The 22,409-nt window shown below is 55.2% G+C and overlaps 1 protein-coding gene across 1 annotated transcript; it reads left to right on the top strand.

The window, feature by feature from the left end:
• The first annotated feature begins 650 nt into the window (after positions 1-650).
• Positions 651-22,043, top strand: RND2 (Rho family GTPase 2). Its single transcript, XM_072885829.1, has 5 exons — positions 651-884; positions 984-1,071; positions 15,342-15,451; positions 19,528-19,662; positions 20,560-22,043. The coding sequence occupies exons 1-5, from the start codon at positions 783-785 to the stop codon at positions 20,806-20,808; spliced, it is 684 nt and encodes a 227-aa protein (XP_072741930.1). The 5' UTR covers positions 651-782; the 3' UTR covers positions 20,809-22,043.
• Positions 22,044-22,409: the final 366 nt, after the last annotated feature.

The raw sequence follows: 22,409 nt of genomic DNA, 5'->3' as shown, positions 1-22,409 counted from the left end.
AAACGCTGCCCTCTTTGCAGCAGGCTGTGCAGCCAGGCCTGGGCTGGTGCAGCCTGCACAAAGGACCGCTCTCCTCCCTGCCGATGCAGCCGGGGCACGGACACCGGAGGTACGGGAGTCGTAGAACTCGCGCAGAGCTGGCTAACGTGCCGGGGGCTCCCGTTTCGGCCGGCCTCCTCAGAGGAACAAGTCCCGGCCCTTTAGCAGAGCCCGGGCTGGAGGACCCCGGCGGGCAGGGGGCACCTCCCGCGCCGGGCAGGGCCGCCGCTGCGGGTCCTTGTCCCTCCCGCCGGCCCGGAGCCGTGCCCTGCCCGCGCTCCTCGGCAGCGCGGGTGCGGGCTCCGGCCGCCCCGGGGTTCCGGCCCGAGCCCTCTCGCCGTGATGCGGTGGGAAGGGCCGGGCAGGGCCCGTGGGGCGGCGGGCGGCGCGGCGGGAGCCGGGCCGGGGGGGGGGGCGGGCCGCGGCCGGGCGGTGGGTAGCCCCCGGCGGGGCCGTTGCCCGGTCCCGGGAGAGGCCCCGCTCCGGCCCCCACGCCGTGGCCGGGGGTGGGGGGGGGTGTCGCGGTAAGGCGCGGCCGCCGACGGGGTGACGCCCCGAGGGGGCGGTGGGGGGCGGCTCCCGGGGCCGCGGCCGGCGGGAGGCGGCCGGGGGCGGCCGTGGCGGCGGGGCCCTGCCCAGCGCCGGCTCCGCTCCGCGCCTGGTTGGTGCCGTCGGGGCCGGGGGCGCGGCCAGGCCGGGGCCGTCCCGGTAAAGCGGCGGCGCGGGCGGCGCGGCCCCGCACCATGGAGGGGCACCTGGCGCGCTGCAAGATCGTGGTGGTGGGGGACACGCAGTGCGGCAAGACCGCGCTGCTGCACGTCTTCGCCAAGGACTGCTACCCCGAGGTGCGGCGGCGGGCGCGGCTGGGCTGGGCTGGGCTGGGCTGGGCTCACCTCACCTCACCTCACCTCACCTCACCTCTGCTCTCCCCTCCGTCCCCCCAGAGCTACGTGCCCACCGTCTTCGAGAACTACACGGCCAGCTTCGAGATCGACAAGCAGCGCACCGAGCTCAACATGTGGGACACCTCAGGTGGGCTGGGCGGGGGGCGGCGGGGCCGGGCTCGTCCCTCCGGCCGAGGGTCTCCCCCTCCCCGGAGCCGCCGGGCCGCGCCGGGGCCGGGGCTGGAGCAGCGCCCGGCAGCTGCGCCCCGCGCTCCCGCAGCCGCCGGGCTTCCCGGCCGGGTCCCGGGCAGCCCCGCCGCCGCTGCGGGCTGGCGTCCAGGTATGGCCGCCCCGGGCGTTCTGCTCCTGCAGCCTGCGCCGTGCAGCCTCCCCGGTGCGGCCCCGCGCTGCCTTGCGGTGCTGCATTCGCGCTGGGGCGGCTCCGTGCGTGCCCGGGTAGGGGCACAGCCGAGCGAGGACAAAACCGGCTCTGGGGTGCGGGGTGAGGCCGGGGAGGAACGGGGAGGAGGCAAGGCGCGGCTTGGGAAGGGAGACCTCACCTTGGGGAGGAATGCGCTGTCCTTTCATCACTCCCTGCGACAGAGCGTCTGGGGTTCCTTGGGGTTTTTTTTGGCTTGGGTTGGTTTTGCCTCTTTGTGTGCTCAGTTGTGATTCCGCATGAAGCCGAAGGCACCGCTGTCCCGGCCTGCCGAGACCCTTCCCAAACTTCACGCTGTCTTTCTGTGGAGACGCGAGTTGCAAGGGAAGTGCTTGATGCAGAGCTAATAAAAATATTGGCATCCAGCAAAGTTCATGTGCACCTTTTAATTTACCTCTGACAACCTTTTTGGGCTGTTGTGTACACATGGTGCAGCTGAATGCTGTGCTCTGTCGGTGTACGTACATGACAGGCTTGCTGATGCTCTTTCCCCGTAATTTCTGGAGTCCTTATGACAAATGAAGTCCTCTCGGTGCCCAAGAGCAATAGTAAATTAAAACATGACCTAGGACTTTCTTTTGTACACTCAAATTCCTTGCTGTCATTTGACATCCATCAAATTACAGCTGTAGGATCAGCACAGCTCTACCTAGAGTAGTGGCTTTACTGAGTCTTGGACTAGCTCTAACATGTAAAATGTGTTTGTTGAGTCTGCTCTGGAGCTTCCTGATGCAGGAGCCCTTGCTTTTGCTGCTTTTTATTCCCTGAGACAAAAAGAGGTCTTTTGCTTTGCCTGCATGATGCGTGCTGTGAAGTGAGCCACAAGGATGCTGGCTCTTAGGGCAGCTCTTGGTGCTGGAGCTGTGGATGAAGCATTGGCTCTCAGCGTTTGACCGGGAGCTGTGCTTGAAGCACAGAATGGTGGCTACGACATGGAAGTCATTGCATGGTGGATGGTGCTGGGCTGATGTGCCTGCGTGAAGTCCCTCAGACGTGGTAACAGCGAAGCCTGGTCGACCCGGGGGCCTTCCCTGCAGAGGGTTCCCTGGAGCTGCTCCGACGGGGTGAGTCCGGATCAGGGTGCGCTGGGAGTGGGGGGTGGCCGACCCCACGTGTCACTGGGCCACGCTTGTGCGTACACGCGCAGCTTGATCACCCCCATGGCTGTGGGGGTTTCCAAACTGTGGACTTCCGCAGCCTGCGAAAAGGGACTGGGTGGGGTATCTTTGTTAGGCAGTGAACGGCTTTGCTCTGAGTGTCTGTATTTGACGTGAAAAACTTCACCTTTTGCGGGTGCGGAAGCACGTTTGATGCATTGTCTGCTTTTTAGGAATTCTCCAGAATGTTTGGCTTTGATCTTACAAACGCTAAAAGAAAAGGACATGATAAAAAGTCTTTAAAGCTGTGTATATGTATTTGATACCTGCATCTGATGCTGTCACGCATTCATTTTTACCCTTTTCAACTAAAGATATGTTTGTCTAATGTTTATCTCTATAGCCAAGAGGAAATGGACTTTGATTCTTTCTCCCTTCTCCTTATGAAAAATGTAAGACCTTTTTAACAGCTTTGTTGTAGATAAAGTTTGCTAGATAGTTTTCCAGATAAATTCCCTTCTGTTGCAGCTTTGATTTGAAATACACAGGAGCTAGTTCTTCAATAAACAGTCCTGCAAAGCAATACACAGCAATTTTCCCTGGTAATCAAACTGATATTTCTAGCTGTAGACTGCAAGCTGCTGTTGAATTTCCACTACCCTTAGGAGACACTTGCAAACAGGAGTTTTGGTAAAAGAAGTTTTGCACAATAGCGAATTGAACCAGCTGAGCTGAAGGGATTGAGAGTGGCTAATTGCCCTCCTCATGCAGAATGACAGGCACTGGGGTGCACTTTCCCTTGTCTCCGTGCTACCTCCTGTCTCTTTTAAGCAGCTTTGCATGCAGGGGCTTATTGTTCATGATAAATTCCATCCCAGCAAGAGCGGGAAGGGAGGTGCTGGGAAACTGCTCCCCTCCTCCTGTCAAGATCACCCCTTATATTTTAAACACTCACCATCTCTTAGATAAATAATCGGAACTGAAGGCCTCCTCCAGAAACCAGAAGAGAGACCTGGACAGGAGCTGACTGTTGATTTTTTTTTTTTTTTTTTTTTTTTTAATTTCCCCCAGTTAGTTGCAAAAGTGGTTGGAGACTCTGGAAGCTGTACAGGGTGAGCTGAGCATCATTCAGCAGGGGGTGTTGGGGCAAGAGCAGTCTGCCTGGAAAACTCCCTTTATTGTGACCGAGTGTGGCCACAGCCTACCTGGCCGCTCAGAAGTCCCTTTGATAATCTCTGTACAAACCAGGATGTTGTCTGCTCCCTGGGCTTGTAGTACCAGCTGATGTAAGTGTGTTGGAAAACACAGCCTTTCAGGCTGAATTTGCCCCTCCTGCTACGTGGCAAATGCAGACTATGACATTAGCAGCAAGCAGTAAATCTAGTTAGAGAAATATTGCCATGGGGTGGACAGAAGTGATGGAGAACCGAATGGCTCCCGAATTGTAGAGACCTCAGATTTCCTTTAAATGTCTTTTAACCCTTTGTCCATTGATTAGTTTTTCTGAGGCTGGAGGGTGACTCTGGAGAGTTTCCAGCACTGAGAATCCTTCACGAGGATGAAATCTGTGCTGCTCCAACAGGGCAAATGCGAGGACTCTGCACTGTCTGAAGTAGACGTGAAGTAGATCTTACACGCCTGAAGTAGACCTAGGAACCTACCAGGGAGAAAAGTGAACCAAGCTTAGCTTGACCCCTTGTCCATCATCTGCAGGTGCCGGTTGCATTTCATGTTTGTTTCTGTTTAAGTTAGTCCCACCTCGGGGCACACTGGGGGAGTGAAATTGCTGCAGGTGCCATTTTACAGCACAGCAGGGATGTCCCATCCCTCCCGTCCCGCTAAAAGCCTGTGCTACATGCTGCTTTCTAAAGCCTCCATTACAAAGCAGTTTGACGTCTTTGTGTGTGAGGGAAGGGGTGCGGAGCCTGCCTGCCGTAGAGGGCGGACAGAGTTCCGGCTATGGGGGGCTGCTGTGCCCTGGCACCTCTGCTCGTGAGCCTTACAGAGGACGCGGTGCTTTGTTGCTCTTTGGGCTCCTGTTCTGGCAAATTCTTTCTTTGCTGCCTGTTGGCCCAATGTGCTCAGCACAGCAACAACTCCTCTGCATGGTGCTGGTATCTTGTGGCGGGGGAAAACTCCTGTTCGACGGGATGCCTGATGGCTTGGGAGTGCTGTTCCCAAAGGGCTGGGTGCCTCCCAGACCTGCAGTGCCGGTGCCCCAGACCCGTCAGGAAGAGCTTTCTTCCTCACGGCCAGGTGGAGGAAGGGCGGATGGTTTTGTGATCACTAGCAATGCTTTCCAAAGAGTAGGCGAGTTTCATTTCCATGCTTCAGAGGTGTGAAAGGGAGTGCAATTACCCCTAGGTGTGCACCGGGCAGGTAGGTTTTCCTTAGCGATGCGACAGCTGTGTTCCCCATGGGACCAGGGAGTGTCCGTGGGTCTGCCCTGTTCTGGCAGGTCTCATGCCTGAGCAGAGCTGCTGCAGTGCTCAGCAGGTCTCCGGCAGCGAGAGTGTTCAGCGCTGGCTGACCTCCTTCCCAGGGACTGGCTCTTGGTGCATTCCCGTGGTGACTCGGGCGTTGCCAGCGGACCCGCTGCCCACGACTCCGGACTGGCCCGACGCCCCTGCTCGTCCTGCCCACCACCTGCTGCACTGGCAGCCTCGCAGAGCCCCTTCCCCGGTGCTGGGTACCAGGAGGGATGGGCTCAGGCAACACTGCTCGCTGATGCCTCCGCGAGGCCAGGGTGCTACAGCATCAGTGCTGGCAGGTCTGAGGCTTTGCCCTGTACCTAGGTGGGTTTTTTGTTTTGTTTCCAGCAAGAATGGGGAGGAAGCTACTCTATGTATGGCAGCCTGGGCTCAGTGCTTTGCTTTTGGTTCACACCCCTTTATGCCAGGAAGCCCTGCCTGCCTTCTGTGTCTGTGGCCTCAAAGTGCAGGCAGGCAGAGCAGTGATGTGACCTGAGGCCATTTATCTGCTTGGTGCGTCTTTTGCTGATGCGGATCCCGGTGCCGAGTAGAGCTGCCCGTTTCTGGTAGGGGCATCTGTGCCAGTGGCGCAGCGGGAGGCCCAGGCCTGGCATTGTGCCTTGCACATGATCATTGCTGTCTTGGAAAGCTGCTGGAGAGGACTTTTTTGTCCTTTGTGGACCAGCAGGATGCACTGCTGCCGAGAGCCGCGGTGTCTGCCACAACCTGCGACACAGCAAAGATCGGTGCCGGCAGTTTCAGCAGTGCCACTTTGCCCCGCTCTGTGCTGCAGCTCACAAAGGGGGAGTTGCATGGCTGCCAGTCCTTCACCAGGGCTTCTGTCTCTTAAGCAGATGTGCTTTCAAGACAAGAATAACACTGAGTTGCAAATCCCCCTCCGCCTCCCTCTTTGCCTGTACTCAGCAAACAGTCTGCCTTGGTGTGGCCTGTGTGGGAACCTACAGGCTGCGATACCAGATCCTTCTTTAGGGGAACTACCGAGGAATGTTGATGAGATTAGAGAGCTGAAAGGGGCTGAGTTTAGCGATGGCATCTCCATGGATGCTGAGGCTGTCTGTGCCTGGATTCCCAGCACGCGGCTCCGGGATTGCCACTCTTGCAAAGTGCAAGAGCAAGTTCTGTCTTGGGAAGAGTTCAATGCCACTTGCACTCTGAGGCAGAGAAAAAATGTGGAGCTGCCCTTTCCATATCAAAATAGCTCCTCCCATGCTCCCTGTTGAGGCCGGGAGCCTGAAACCAGCATACTTGTGTTCTGCCTCAGCACAAATACGTAGTTAAGCCTAAAAATATGTGCAGCTGGGTCACATTCTCAGGCAGGTCAGTAACCAGTCAGAGAGAAGTTTGAAGAGTTGCAGCAGAAACAGCAGCAGAAATGCTTATGCTGGAGTGGGTGGACGATGGACCTGGGAAGACATGACATGACATGACAGTCCCCGGGAGGATTGTCTCGCTGGGCTGGGCATGGTGCGGGGGTGCTGCGATGCTGTGTGGCTCAGGGATGGAGGTTGCTTCTCCTGCACCTCCCTGCAGCAAGGACAGCGTGCCCTGTGGCAGCATCTGTCCCTTCTCCCCTACGGATCCTGGAGGCTCAGCCTCTGCGGGGCTGTGGGGTGTCCTGGGAGTCACGGGGGGTGCTGAGTAGGAACGGTGCCATTAGCAACAACCAGCCAACCCTGCTGGCTGCTGCAACCTCGTAGGCAAGGAAGGGCTTTCTGTGTGGTGGGTTTGTTCCCGGCTCTGATGCAGACCCCTTTCCCGCAGCACGGAGGTGATCTGTTCTCTCCTGTGGGCAAGGACGGCACCACTCTGCCCTCCCCCTTTCTTCTGTCAGCCTGGCTGCTCTGTGGCACCTGTGGCACCTTCTGATGCCACTTTAATGCTGATTTAACACGTGTTTAGGGCAAGCAGAAGCTCCTCATTGAGGCAGTCACATAAACAGACCTGCAGAAACCTCCTGGAGCAGGGCAGTGATGCCCTGTCCTCTGCCTGTGATGGCTTGCCTCTCTGATAGCCCTCACCCGGCATGGTGCCAAGGGTGCCCCTCTTGCCCCACCAAACAGTGCTAGTGTGCTTTGGGACGGCTGATGGGGGATGGCAGGAGGCTTTGTGGGAGGGAGAGCTCTGCAGGAGCCGGTTGGCATGCGCCCCAGGCCCCGTGTGTGCGATGAGGACATGGATGCAGCTTTCCTTTTGCCCCAGATTCTGAAGATAAAATCTCCACTTGATTAAACTTCGCAAGTGTACAGGCCCAGCCTTCCCTGTGGGGAGAAACCTTATCTGGTAGCTGAGCAGTCAGGGAGGGAACTGCTGCTTATGCACAGCAAACCTGAAACGTTCAACATTGCATCAAGATAATTGTGTTCGTTCAGCCCTTGGACGTGCTCCCCAAAGCCAGAGCGTGCGCTGGCTGTCCTGTGGGAATCTGTTGCCACTCCTAGTCCTTGTTGTACCCCATAGAAAGGATGACAGGCAGGTTGTGGCAATGCCAACTGCCCTTGTGACATGGCAAGAGTGCCAGGAAGGGACTTCTGGCTCGCATTTCTCTCCCTTGTCAGCTGCCACAGGCATGATTTCCAGCATGCTTGTGAGAAGCCGGGACGAGCTACTTGGGCTGCTTCTGCAGCCGCAGCCCTTCCACCCCAGAGACTCAGTGATGCTCCCCCAGAGATGCCAGCAGGGACTTCCACAAGGAGCTTCCAGAGCTGCCTTCCAATTGCCAGAGTGAGGTTTGCATCTGAGCAGGCTCCTCTGAACCTCTGTGAGCTGCATATGTGAGACAGGGCACAGGATCTGGATAAGGCAGAAGCACCCTGTGCCTGCCTGAGCTGGGGATTCCTCTGCCGGTAAATCCAGCAGAACAGCCTCCTCCTGAGTGACAGGCTTCCAGTAATAAGATCTGGAGAGAGGCCCAGAAATGCCACCTCAGCCTGTGCAAATACCATTCCCTTCATCCTGATCATGTCTGTCCTGAAGGTATGCCAGCTGGGCTGTTTAGTAATTTACTAATTTTTGTATGTGCATTGTAAGAATTAGGAGCAGAGGTTAATTGTCCAAGCTGATTAGACGTTGTTTCAGTCATGCACTTTCCAGACGATTGCTTGTTCCATGTCATGGAACCGTTTCCTCCTTTCCTACACTTCAGGGGTTTGCAGTGATGTTGCACAAGCAAGAGAAATGTCGTGGTCCAGCCATGAGAGAAGCTTGTAAAAGTCCCGGGGCCGATGGCCGTGCCATGTTCGGTGTCCCTCGGAGGGCTGGACTAGGCGTAGTTGCAGTAGTGGCTGGCAGTTCCCTCTGCTGCTTTCTGTCTCCCTCCAGCTTTGGTGGGATGCCTCCCTCCTTGTTTTGCCGACTTTCTCTCTGGCAGGCAGGACTTTGTGTCATTTCAAGACAACTCTCTGACCCTGACCTTGCTGCCTGTCAGGGTCAGACACTTGGGGCCCTCCCCATCGTGAGGCTCTGTCATACCCTAACTTGCGAAGAACAAATTGTGACCTTCACCTGGGTAAAACCTTTCTGAGGCCTTGCCTGTAAGGACGGTGGGATCTCCTTTTGTGGCAAAGCCTGCCATCGGAGGGTTTTCTGTGGGAAGGTGCAGGGGATGCACTGGTAAAGGCTCTGCCCCTTGGGCTGTGGTGGCCGTGGCCTCTCACAGAGAAACCACAGCCCGCTTTGCCTGCCTGTGCTGTTGCTGTGGGCAGAGCCAGGGAACCCCGAGCAGCGCAGGGCCCCTGGGTGCTGGCAGGGGTAGCAGAACGTGTTTATCAGCCTGGCATGTCGCATGCGAACAGCCAGGTCTTCGCTGCAGAGTGGGACTTGGCATGATGGGGGCTCTGACTCTATTGCGCCAGGCCTGCTTTGCTCTTAGTGCCACTCACTTTAATCTCTAATGTCACTAATTGCTGCTTCTTTCGTAATTGTGACCCTGGAGTTGTCAGGTCTGGGCTTCGGACCGCAGTGCTGCCAGAGCCCGTCGTTACCAGTGTCTCTGAGTCTGTCACCAGTGCTTTAATTCCTGTCTCTGCTGCTTGTCACTCTTCTGGGCTGGACTCTAATGAGCACTGTATTAGTGTCAGAAACATGTTTTTTGTATCAGTGGGATCTGCATTATCCTCCCCTTCCAGACAATAATCAGCCAGGCAGGGTCAGGGATCCTTAACCTGTCTCTGAGCCCCGGCTGAGCGGGGACCTGCAGGGTGCTCAGGAATGTTCCTGCGGTTTATCATTCTTCAAACAAAAAAATCCTCTGATTTTCTTTCAGGAGAGAGGGTCTGATTTCACACTGGGAGGATGAAGTCGGTCTCTGAACTCCTGATGGTTCAGAATCATTGTCTCCCTGATGTGCAGCTATTGCAGTCTGGGAGGCTGCAATGGCTAATTTCCTGGTCTCCTGTATAAAGCCCACCAGCACTAATGATGCAGGGAACGAGGAGGGCATTTGCATGTTCTGGTCTGTTGTATGCCAGGCACACCAAGCTACTGCGCTTCAAACATTGCCTTCTGCCTTTATAAAGGCAACTGAAATCTTAAAGGCAGGGACCCCTGTCTGCAGCGTTTACCACGCCTGTGGTTCCTCCCAGGCGAGAGATCGTCCCCGCGAAGGCCTTTGTTGCGGAGAGGCCTGTTCAGGCTCTGGGCGGCCCCGCTCCCTGCCTTCAGCCTTGCCGGAGACGTCTCGGTCTGCGTGCGAGCGGGCTGCACCCCCAGAATCCCGGGAGAGGCTGCGGGGCCACGTTGCGGGGTGGCCGTGGGCGCGGCGGCTGCCAGCGCCCACGAGTGACGCGGCAGCACGGGCAGCTTCGTCCTCAAAAGGGAGATCGGAGCCCTTCGAGTTGCCTGCTCAGCCGGGGAGCTCCTGGGCCGGGTCCGTGGCCTGCCCGTCCCCACAGGTGCTGCCCGGGCCCTTGCGTGGTGGAGCTAAGCGGAGTAACAGGGCCACGGAAGAAAAATTTCTTTCATAGTCTGTCCTCAGTCGGACAAAGGGACTGGGCACGACCTCTGGGGTTGTTTAACTGCTGCTCTCCAGTGTTCCCTGAGGCTGAATTCCTCTTCACCCTCCGCTGTAGACTCTGCCATTGTTTCTCTGGGCTGATTTCCCCTTTTCTAGCAGTGCGAAATATTTTCGGGTGACTCCGTGCCCTCTTGTGGCATCTGCAGAGGAAATGGCAGCCCTGGAGCGTCCTGGATGTCTCAAAACCAGCCGAGATTTTTGCGGGCTCACCATGGGGACTGGCCTCGCCTCCCTGGCCCGGGGTGTCTGGGACAGCTGCCGCTTCTGGCCCTGCATTCACGGCCAGGTTTTCAGTCCGGCATTTTTATGCTTTCCCCTCGATGGGCCCTGGGAGGAGACAATAGCCGGGCTGGAACAGGGGATGTGTGCCTTTCTCATGCAAATGGCTGCCTGCACTGGGAGAGCCGGCTCCAGGCCTTACCCCGGGCTCAGCCCCTCCGGTGGAGCTGAGGGAGGGGCAGGGGTGGGGGGCACCCAGCCAGCACGGCCAGAAGCTGCCTGGGCTGTTGCGGTCCCCGTCCCCAGCAGCAGCTTTCTGCACGGCTGCAGTCTGATCCAGGAGCAGCTGGGTGGGTTCTCTGCCCAGCCCGTCTGTGAATTGTACAGAGATTTTGTTTTCAGTCTTAAAGGTGTGACATAAATAAAATATATTGTTATTATTAACACCTTCATCATCATCTGCCCTGGCAGAGGAACGACTAATCATGAAAGCCGTTACATTCACCAGCACCTCATGTAATATTAACCAAGTCCGGAGCACTCACGTGGGGAAAGCATGCGGTGATTGAAGGTGAGCGTCCTGCTCCCACACCAGACCTCTGCTGCAGCTGCGTGGAGGAATCCCTGCCTGGCCTGGGCAGGTGAGAAGGGGGCTCAGAGCCATGCCTCTGCATGCAGGGCCTTCGCCTCTAGTAAGCAGTCGCTCAGATAAATTTCTTTGCAACAAAAGGCCACTTGGAGCTATGAATTCAGCTCCAGAAAGCCCTGCTTAACCTCAGGAAACACCGAGCACGTCTGCTGGTACGCAGCAGCTCCGGAGGGTTTGAGCCCCTGTCTTGGGAAGCGCTGGAGGGCCATGCGGCTGGTGAAGCTTGGCGGAGGGTGATTTGGACCCTTTGGCAGCGGAGTCTCCTTGTGTCTCATGCTGGCTGAGAGCTGGTACAGGCTTCTTGCCATGCACGGGGAGAGGATACTGAGACAGCTGCACCTTGGTCCTGCTTTGACAGCTTTGTCCTTGGGACAAAAGCTTGGCTGAACTGGCGGTGGGATTTGTCTAGCAAAGAAAACACCCTCTGTAGTCTCTGAAGGCCGCTGCTCGTCTGGCACCGCTGTGCGGGGAGGTAACCCGAAGCTCTTCGGGTTTGTCGATGCAGCACTCCAGAAAGCTGGGATGAATTTCTGCTTCATTCTGTGAAGGATGTTCTTGGCTGTCCCTGCAGAAAGCAGCATGCGCCGCAGCGTTGCTGGCTCTATGGGGAGAGTTTACAGTGAGCCCTCCGAGACCAGTGCGATGCTGAAAAATTTAGGTCTTGGCAGTGCTCATCTCTGTTTCAAGCCAGAGCTGGCTGGGTTGCAGGAGCCCCTTGCAGAGCAGATCATGGCTCTGCATGCATATTTGCTTTCCTGGTTTATAACGTGCTTATTGTTGGATGGAGGGTGCCCACGTGAGGAGGCTCATTATCTCTCAGAAGAGCTAATAAGGAACAAATGAAGATTAACACTATGTTGGTATAGATGAAACAGCACATTTCAGTCCCCTGCCCGAGAGCGGTGTCTCTGAGTCACAGTGCCAGGCATTTTGAGGGGTTGCCAGCTGATAAGAAAGAGGAGCTACTCATGGCTGTGTCCGCCCCTGAATTTCAGACAACAACCGCGTGGATTTTATTTTTAAGCTGGTTTTTGGCTTGCTCCAATTTTCTCTCTTTAATCATGAACAGATGCATATAGGTCCTGTTTCTTCCGAACCTGGGTGCCAAGTGGGAGAATGACTCATGCAGTAAAGGAAGGCTGGATCTGCAGACACACAAGCCTCGGGTGCGTGTGTGTTCGGAAGTGCCAGACTGTGGGTCTCTGGGGTGTCTTGCTTGAATATCTGAAAGGTGTCGAGTGCTCAGAATCAGTAAAACTGAAGACCTGGAGTTGAGGGAACTGAAGCTTTTGCGTTTTGTGTTTTTTGTGGTTTTTTTTTTTTAAATTGTCATACTCAATGAAAAAGTAATAGATGCAATAGAATAATAATCCCCCAAACACAATTTCCTGATTCAGTAGAGACATCTCCAAAGAAAGCTGGAGATTACCTAAGTCTGGAGCACAGCAGCTCTCCTGCCCTGCTGGGCAGCACTGCCATGGGTCTCCATCAGCCTCCTGGGGCGGGCCAGAGGCCTCCGCAGCCGAGGCCGTGAGCGCTGGCTGTTACCTGCTGCCAGAGTGGCTGGTGAGTTAACTACCAGCGAAGGTGCCAGGGGCTGCTCCTGCGCTTTGGAGTTGGAGCAGAAAGTTAATTAATACAAAGGCGATTTTGATCTCATTAAGAAAGTGAGGCTCTTGACCTCGTGCACCCCTTCCCCACCTCCTCCCGCCAGCACAGGGGTCTTTCCTCCCACGGTCCCAGGTGGTGAGAGCGCGAGTTCCTGGCACCGGGGTGGGGACGGCGGAGGTTCTGCGGGATGACCGAGGGGCCGTGCTCCGCTGCGCACCGGCGTGCAGGCTCTCCGCCGAGGAGCTGGCTGGCTGCTGAGGGGAGCAGCGGGTTGCTATGATACAGTTTGCTGTGGCAATGTCTGTGCTGAATGGAGCCAAAACCACCTCTACAAAAGGAGCATTCCTGGGCTGGGAGGGGGCAGATTTATCTGCAGTGTTTATGTAAAGCTGAGGAGCTGCAGGGAGAGGATGTGTGTGGGAACGCTTCCCTCCAGCATGTGCTGGGGGCCCCTGTCTGGAGGCAGATACCCTTATGTGCATGGGGGAAAGGGCACGGCTTGGATAAAGGACCCAGCAAATCCAAGCATGCAGATCAGTGCTGAATCTCGCATCCCATCCGGTAAACCCACACCAGGCACAAGACTGAAAACTCAGTCCGAAGGGGAGCTCGGCACTACTGAGCTTGGTGCTGCCTTCAAAAGCGGCCTTGTCCTCAGCGGGAGCTGGGTCACCTTGCTGTGCTGCAGGAGCATGGGAAGGAGCGGTTCACTGGTGCCAGCTCTGCCAGCCGTAAACTGAAGCAGCTTGAGCCCGAAGCGAGGTCAGAAATCTCCACGCCCGGGATGTAGGGTTGCCCTGGCTCACTGTGCCTCCTTGTGCAGCAGCCTGCATCCCCTGTCCCCAGAGCTGGCCGAGGCACCGCAGGGACTGGCTCCTTTCCATGCAGGGAACATGACTTTCCCTCTAGGAAGAGGACTGGGCTCTGCAGAGATCAGGGTCTGTTTCTTCTGTGCTGGATCCCAACTGCTTCTCTTCCCAGTGACATTGCAGAGACAGAGACCCGGACTGCGGCTTCTCTCACGGATGGGAGTAGGGGGTGCAGGTGCCTTTGCTCCTGCGGGCTGGCAGCAGCGTGGCTGTCTGTAAGAGCTGGAGATACCTGTAGCCGATTTTGCTGCGAATCCAAACGTGCATCGAATCCCAGAGTGTCTGCCCCAGGCTCCATGAGGGCGGTGGGGGCTGCGTGGGCATGGCTGGGGCTGCACTGGCTGGAGCGTGCCCTGAGCTCTGGGCCGTGGAGGCCCCACTGGTGGCTGCCGTTGGTATCTTGCTGTGAGCTGGTGTTAAGGGGAGAGTGGGTGGCCAGTCTCTGGAGCTGGGCAGGGTTTGGGAAGACAGCACATCTCATCCCTCAGCCTGCCCCGTGTGGGCTCTGGGCAGAGGAAGCAGCGGTCGCGGCCAGGTCTGCTCTCCTGGCTGAGTCTTGCAGAGGGATCTGGGGTGTTTGCAAAGCACCTGGCGTGCAGAGCTGTGCTGGAGGGGCTGTACCCCCCTTGTGCTGTACATCGGCTGTGAGCCCCCGTGCAGACAAGAGCCAGGGTCGGAGCCCCTGTGGAGAATCAGCCTATTGTCCTCTCACGCTTATCCCAGGCAGATTCCCATCCTCCCGGAAACATAAGCCACCATCATCCATAATTCATCAGGTGCTGAACTTCATCAAGGAGCCACCTGACACCGGGCTGGGTGCTCCACCCTCCTCCTGGGGTGGGAAAGTACGGGGTCCGGGTGTCCCGAGGGCCACGGCAGGAAGCGCGTCCGGCTTCCTTGGCCTCGGGGTGGGCGATCCTTCTTTCGGAGGAGGCAGATTCAACAAGGACTCTGGTGTCTCTGCTTCCCCTTTTCATAAATAAACATCTGCTTCTCATCCCTCCAGGAAGTTTAAGCCATTGTAAAGCCAAATGTAAAACCAAAACAGTGTTTTTAAGTAGCAATGAGCTGATTGCTTCCATTACTGTTTACTGAGGCATCTACAATCGCACACAGAACACACTTCAAATAAAAACATTGTGGGACAATGACTTTAATGCCTGAAATTTGCATCGAAGGGTGTGTGTGTGTGTGTGTGTGTGCATGTGCTCGTGTGCATGTGTGCTGCAGAAGCTGTGCAGGATTCAGGCTGGGCTCTCTGCCTGCTCACTGAGAAATCCTGCAGAATACAGAATCATCCCCTCCAATTTATAGCTTGTTCACCAAATCCTGTCACATCTTTTATGTACCAAAAAGAATCTGTCTGACTTTTTCCAGCACAAATCCAGAGCAAAAGGCAGTTCTTTCTTCACCTGTCTTAAATTCTCACAATCTATGTGAGCAAGCTCTCCTGTATAAAGATAGCAAGAGAGGACAAAAAATAGCAGCAGCATTCCGTGTCTTCTCTCAGCCACACCTTTCCACTGTTAGTGGTACAGCAACCGCATGACAAGTAACAGGATACATAGGCGAGGGGTGGAGAGAGGCATGTGCTGCTCTACAGCATCCCAGCCTTTCCAAGCTCCCTTTTCTGCAGGGAGCCAGCATGCCTGGCAGCACAGCTCCACCGCCTCTTACTTGCCAGATGCTTACTAGGGAGGGAGAGGGATGCAAAACTTGCATTTATTTCCGCTCTGCAAAGGGATAAATGTAAGAGCACAAGGACAAAACCTCTGACTTCTATGCCTAAACAAAGGGATCAAATCCTCTGCAAACCAAACTCTGCTGAACCTAATGGTGTCTGGTCAAAAGCTTGGGTCAACATCCTTTATCTCCGACAGCAGTTTGCATCGTGTCTCCAGTTCTTACTGGAATTAAAGATCTCCCTGCCTGGGAAAGGGGGCTGGGGGTCCTAGCCTGCCTGTTCAGGTAACAAGTAGTCAGTGGGATGAGACTTTCTGCTCACCACTCTCCTCCTGCTTCTCTCTGCAGGCTCAGCGTATTATGATAACGTCCGTCCCTTGGCCTACCCGGACTCGGATGCTGTGCTCATCTGCTTTGACATCAGCCGCCCAGAGACCCTGGACAGTGTGCTCAAGAAGGTGAGTGCCCGGCCTGCCTTCCAGCTGGCGAGATGGGTCCTCTGCAGCAGCACGTGGAGCCACCCTGGGGTCCTGGCTCCCTGAGGCTGTCATCAGGGCTAAAAGCTCTGGCCCTGTGGCCAAGCCTTGGCTGAAGCGTGCATGCTCAGATGAGGATGGTCGGCTGCTGCTGATCCCTACGTGGTCTGTGCAGAAAGCGAGATATTTCCATTTGAAAGGAGCCCAGTGAATGGGGTAGCTCATGGTAGCTTGCAGCATGTGTGTGGGGTCTGTGTGTATGCACACATACAAAAGTGGGGACAGAGAGAAATGTAGGGCATTTGTTCCGTTTTTCATTAAGACCTTGGGAAGCGTTGTGCATCTCTCGTTGGCGTAACCACCACCGAGTATGCTATGAATTGCTTGCAGCAGTTGAGAAGTAGCCCCTGGTGCCTGTTTCCATGCAAGTAGAGAGCTCAGTTTTTTTGGCTGTCCCCTCAGTTCAGCGTCTGCACAGTAAGAAAGACAGCAATCAGTTCCCTGTAGCTTGACAACAAGAATAACGAGCTGTGGCACTGAATATCAAGCCCGTGAATGAATAAAATGAGATGGCACAATGCCACCGGACTGGATAGCACGCAGGGCCCTGAACACTGTCTGCCCTGGCAGAGCTGACTGGCCGTGCTCTGTGTTAACAGCTGAGAGTTTTCTACCTGCAGGTTAGTGCCTTTGAGCAAAGCAGATATTTCCCTCTGGCAAGGAGAGCCCCACAGGGCTGGGGATCCGCTGTGGAGCACCGCGGGCTGGCTTCTCAGCAGGTCCTTGCCTGCCACGCTCTGGGGGAGTAGGTGGCACCCAGGGAGAGGTTCCCATGCGAGGCTTTCCTCTGAGACGGCCTGAAGTCCAACAACTCAGGATGCTGCTCAGGGGAGAGGGTAAATGGCGTCCTGGCCACTCGCATCCCTTGGTCCTGGCTGTACCCTGCTTCCTTCCACGAAATTCAGGGAGCTGTGGTTTCAGCAAAGCTGCAGAGAGCTCACTGGTGGCTGCATCCTGTCCCAGAGGCAAGTCTTGGCTGGCATCTCGTTTGTGAAGCTCTCTGAGACACCAAGGCATGAAAAGCACTACAGAATAGTGATTCCTGTAGCTGTTCTCCCCAGTGAGCCCCAGGCTGCCGGGGCTGGACTGGCCACTGTCTGAACAAGTCACGTTGTACTGACTGCTCTCTTGGCCTCTCCACATTTTGCCAAATGTTGTGCTGAAGCAAGTGCCTCTTGCTCAGCTGCTGGGAGAGCTGAGAAGTGGGTCTGTGTCTCAGAAGTGTCCTGGTGAGGGGACAAAGACCCTTCAGATAACGCAGTCAATGGCTCAGTGTTCGTTTCCAAAGTAGGTCCTGGGTACCAAGCGTGCTGGGTGGAGGGAGGCGTGTTTCATGTGGACTGAAAGAATTCACTGCTCAGCTTGGCAGTCAGCAGCATAATAACGCAAGCAAATCGCTTATCGTTAATGAGATGCAAATCCATTAATAATTAGCTGGGGTTGGGATTTATTTATGTCTCTCTGCACACTCTTCATGTGAGTCCGCACTGCTCAGTGCAAGGTCTTCCCTGTGCAGCCTCACAGATGCTTTGAGTACTGTTAGGCAATGTCTTTTTTATATGGTGACTTAAAATAAACCCTAAATCACAGGGGATTTCTTAAGTGTCTCTGAGTAGATGCCTTGTTTCCTTTGGTGCAGGCTTGCAGCCTATGGAGGTGAGGAAAATTCCTAAGACACCATGAAGCTGAAATGGGTTTTAGCATTTGATATCAGGCGAATAAGGAAAATAACACTCCCTATTCAAGCCTCAGGCAAAAATGCTAATTCAGCAGAGGAAATCTTTTATTATTGCTGCCCTTCTGATGCCTGGGCTGCTGTACAGCATGTACAGTTGAAGGGAAGGAGCCATCTGAGAGAATGCAAACAAGCAACTCTTCATTTCCTACAAAGCAGGTTTTCGTGGGGTGGTGCCTTCATTCCGACAAGTCTTGATAGCGCAGCAAATCTTAGGGCCCCTAAGGTGTCAGTCCTGTGAGAAGAGGGTTGCACCTCTCTCCATAGACCGGGCAGCCCTCTGTCATTACAGACAGCCATGACCTCTGCCTGGTAAGAACAGACCCTATAGCTCAATTCCTTCGAGGATTTTCATCCCTCAGGGAAATTAGGGTGCTTGAATTCCAGCTCCGAAAGAACTGCATCATCCTCCTCTTGCGGGTGTGTTAGCCCTTGACGCTGTGTGGCTCTGACACCAGAAGTCTCCCAGAAGCTGTGCAGCCCAGTGTGCTGCCCAGGTGCTGGGGATGTGTGTGAGTCCTGGTGGGCAAATGCCCCTGGCAGCAGCGAAGGGGGGTTCATGGTAAAGATACCTGAGCCCATCTCCTGGTGGAAAACAAGATTTTTCCATACTTTGCAGTTGCTTTGGTCTGATATTGGTTGAATGAAACTTGGGTCATTCTTGGCACTTCCTTTCCCCACCGGGTTATGGACACTGGGTTGTGGGCTTGGTTTTCTTTCTTCTTCTAATTGCCTAGGGTATATGCTTAACCATCAGTTAGTGTAGCAGGAAATTGCTAATTCCGAGTGACATCTTTAGCCAGGAGTAATCTCTGTGTATCATCTGCCTCCTCCTTCAGAAACACTAGATGAGTAACCAGGGTGTTGACACGCTGGTGGGGCTGTACAGGTCTCCTCTGGGGGAGGTCACAGGTGGTGGTTTTATTTACTGCTGCGGACGCTTAGCCGCGCATCGGGCATTCATTTTTGGAGCTCTGAAAGGGACCGTTGATGCGAAGGAAGTGGGTGTTTGCCCTAACCTTCTCCTTCCATTGCTTCAATTCTTTATTTCCCTGGCTGTAGCTACACTCTGAATGTCTTAATGTCTTTAACATGTGGCTCCCAATAATAAACGAATAATGAATGTGCTGTGCAAAGAGCTCCCCACTGACTGTGGTTCAAAAGGTCCAGCAAGGTTGACCTTTGGAGTCCCAGATCTGTGCACCAGACTGTGTGGTCATTATTTTTCCACAGTCATAGCCAGGAGTGGTCTCCCGTGGCCTAGCGCAGGGAACTGCAGCTTAGATTTAACAGGTTTGCAGGGGGTATCTGGAACAAGTGAGCATAAAGTTATCCGAGAGGCACTACGACCATTCCCGTCCTTGCCTGTGGCAGTCATTAAAGTGCCCTGATGAGCTAATCAGTCTCTGAACAGCTGTGACCCCCGTTTGGAAAAGCCATACACACCAGAGTGCATGGTCTTGGCCTCTGAAGTCTGCTTTCCAAACCCGATGCCATTAGAGCCTCATGTTATATTCAGAACACCGAAAGCTGGCCGTTGCTGTGTTTCCCATCTTCAGCACAGTCTCCAGAGCTGCTTCCAGCCTGTGTCCTCACTGAGAGCCGCTGCTGACCATGGTGACCACCATTGCCCATGCCCCTTCCCCTCTTCCTGAAATCTGGGCATGCAGGCTGCAGCGGGCCCAAAACCAGCCTCAGTGCTGGCACCAGGCACCACAGGTCCGAGGCAGGAGACCTAAAAGCGGCGTTGCAGTGGCTACCAGTAGCAGTCCTGCGTAGTCCAGTTCCAGGTCCTGTGCGGAGACGAGCCAGGCCAGGGCGGCTTGGCGGCACGTGCTGATGGTCGGGAGGTGCTGGGACCCCGGGATGCTGCCGTTGTCGTTCCTCTGTGGGAGAGGGAAGTGCCGTTTGCTGGTGGAAGCAGGAGAAACTATGGGCCAGACTCGTGGGCTCTTGCTGTGGCGGTGAGGCATGGAGGCGTTTGGCTGGATGATGCTGTCCGGTAGGAACTGATGGCACAACTCTCCTGGCCTGTCCTTCCCTCCAGGGCTGGGGCATCTTGGACGGGGCTCTTGACCTGGTTGGAAAGGGGCTGGGAGCGACGAGCTGAGACCCTGTGATTGCCTTTGTTGTTCCAACCTTGACCCTTTTGCAGGTTGCCTGCTGCCAAAATTAACTTGACGTGGAGGTGCCACTGGGCCTCTTGAAGTGCCTGGTACACCAGCAGCCCCTGAGCACCTTCTCCCTCTTGTCTCCTCTGCAGTGGCAAGGGGAAACTCAGGAGTTCTGCCCCAATGCGAAGATTGTGCTGGTCGGCTGCAAGCTGGACATGCGGACGGACTTGAACACGCTCCGGGAGCTTTCCAAGCAGCGCCTCATCCCTGTGACGCACGAGCAGGTGTGTTTCAGCAGCCGTCCCCGTAGGGCTCAGGGAGGTGAGGTGGGGACTTTTCTGCAGGACCTACTAGTACAAGGAAGCTCAGCAGCAAATGACCCACTGTGCCCAGATCTTGGTCTGAAGCTGGTTTGATCTTGGCTCATGGACTCTGAGCTGCTCATGCTTACAGCTCTTCCTGAGCTCTGGCAGACCTTGACTTATTCCTGATGCTCTGCTGAACAGCCTCCTGGTTAGTAGCTGAAAAGTCTTTCCTCAAAGGTGGTGGAGATGCCTGATTTGACAAGTTGGACTGGCTAAAGGGGAGTGTTGTGCTTCTGCATCTCCTAGTTCAGTGCAGCTCTTTCTGCTCCGGGTTCTCTGCTCGGGTTCTGTGTTGGGGCAACACTGCCAGGGGAGGCAAGCCACAGCGGGGGGGGGTCTGAGGGGCTGCTGCTGGGCTGCTGCGGCCACCAGCGGACCCAGCAGTGTTTCCAGGCTGGCCCGGAGACCCAGTCTCTGTGGTGCAGCGCGGGGGCGGCTGCGCTCTGGGCTGCTCTGGGCCTGGCTCCATGTCATGCAGAGGGGGTCCCGGATGACTGTCCTGGTGAGAGGGGTTGTCCAGGCCCTCAGCTGCAGGGGTGGCACCGCATTAGTGAGAAAGTGCAAGTGATTCAGGGTCCCATGGCTGGCTGGCTGCTTGGGAGGCCACCCTCATGCCTGGTGCTCTCACAGATGCTTGCACTTTATTTACAGAGGTGATGAGTAAACACTGTGAGAGAGCTGCTCCTGGCTGTGCCGCGGTGCTCTGATAGGGCTGCCAGCACAGACAGGGCTGACGGTGATGTGAAAGGATGATCTGTGCAGAGCGCTGGTGTCTTAACCGTCTTCCCTCTTCCTCCCACTCTCTCTGGACCGCAGGGCAGTGCGCTGGCACGGCAGATTGGGGCAGTGGCCTATGCAGAGTGCTCCTCCAAGGTCTCGGAGAACAGCGTACGGGATGTGTTTCATGTGACCACACTTGCCTCGGTCAACAGGGTGCACAAGAACTTGAAGCGCAGCAACTCCAAACGGGGACTGAAGCGGGCATCACAGATGCCTGGCAGGACGGACTTACTGAGTGACACAGAGATCAGGAAAGACCGAGCCAAGAGCTGCTCCATCATGTGAAAAACAGGCTGTAAATAATGTGTGTGTGTTGTCCATTTTGTACAGTAACTGGCTGAGACAAGGGCATGGTGCTGGCTGCAGGAGCCAGCCCGCCTTTCCAAAGCCTTTCTTCCAGTCTCTAGGGCTGAGCAAAGGTCCCAGCTGCAAACTGGGGTGCACGAGTCGCCCCCCACCATGGAGACTTCTGGGTTGGCTACTGCTGTGCGGATTGCTTGGGGTGAAGGAACCACTTGGCAGAGGAGTATTCAGGTGCTGGAAGGTCTGTGACGGGGTGAAACAAAGTAAAAGGGAGTGATCCTGTGTGTGCCACCCTCCTGCATCCGTGGCCCAGCCTCTGTGCCTGTGTGCAGCTATACAGCGCACACAGCGTGCGGCAGTGGGCTGTGTGGGACCTGGACTGGAGGGTGGGAGGTGGGTGGAATTGCTAGCAGCAGAGTGCTCAGGAGAAGGTATTCTTCCAATCTTCCTTTAGAAGAGAAATGATGTTTGAGGTAGTGCTGGCTTCAGCTAGGCTGGACAGCAAGTCGCCATGGAAGGTGCAGGTCTGGGCCAGAGCTGGGAGGGAAGGCACTCTGGGAAGGAACCTTAACCTGACGAGACACCATGGTAGTCCACCTCCTGTGAAGAAAATAGGTGGCTCTTTACACGGTATTTTAGATACTTGAACTCCATTTGAAATGCAGCAGAGTGGATCTGGCTCCAAGGGAGAGGTCTATCCCAGTAGATGCATCCTGAGAGTTGTGGTTCCCTTCAGCAAGCAAATGCTACTCGGGAGCTTGTGTCCCAGCTGCTGACAGCCTGGTTACTCATCAGACTGCTCCCTGTCACGGGCAGCTGCGCTTCCGAGGCACATCGCTTCTGAAAAAGCAGGCTGCAATAACTATCCATATCCTGCTCTCCACCCATTTCCAGCTGCAGATTGTGTTGCATGGTGCTGTGTTTGTCTGGTACAGATAACCAAAAAGATTATATGCCTATCTGCACCCTGTCTCCACTGTGGCACTGGGAGGGAAGGTGCTCCCTGCCCCTCTTGCCCTGCTGTACAGCCTCCTCCCAACACCTCTCATTGCTTCTGCTGCTGCCCTCTCTAAATGCCTTTGACTCTACAGTGTTAGCCTTGACTTAATGTCACATAGACACTTTAAGGAAAAAAGAATCTGCTCCATTGCCAGATCCAGCTGTGTCAGTGGGCTACAGAAAACAAATAAACATTGTTGGAAAATGCATAGTGCTTGACTCCGTTCATTTTTAATAGTCAAACCAGGCATCCTCTCAAAATGTCTTACGGCCTAACTTCTATTTGTGTCCTAATGTATCTCTCTAGCTCTTGAAATACATTCACACGTACACTTGAGTGAAAAATGCAGAGGACTTAGCTGCATGTATTCATTTTGGAGCTGAAACACCTGCCTTGAATAACCTCTCACTCCATCCTGAATCCTTAAACACTGTGAAGCATTTGCAGGTTGTCTATGCCCGATCCACCAGGCTGAGCTGACACAAGCTGCCCCCATCCTCCCTATGTCAATAGCTGCAACTGAAGATAGCTTTTGACTTAATATTTTGTGTCTGCTCTCCCACCCAGGTCTTAGGCTTCAGCT

This window comes from Ciconia boyciana, chromosome 22 (assembly GCF_034638445.1).
Source record: "Ciconia boyciana chromosome 22, ASM3463844v1, whole genome shotgun sequence".
NCBI lineage: Eukaryota > Metazoa > Chordata > Aves > Ciconiiformes > Ciconiidae > Ciconia > Ciconia boyciana.
This window is presented reverse-complemented; position numbering and strand designations above follow the sequence as displayed.

Excerpts from the sequence above, each read along its gene's own strand:
- RND2 (XM_072885829.1), top strand. The coding sequence starts at position 783 with ATGGAGGGGCACCTGGCGCGCTGCAAGATCGTGGTGGTGGGGGACACG. Across the intron at positions 1,072-15,341 it reads CAACATGTGGGACACCTCAG|GCTCAGCGTATTATGATAAC; the intron begins GTGGGCTGGGCG and ends TTCTCTCTGCAG. Across the intron at positions 19,663-20,559 it reads TCCCTGTGACGCACGAGCAG|GGCAGTGCGCTGGCACGGCA; the intron begins GTGTGTTTCAGC and ends TCTGGACCGCAG.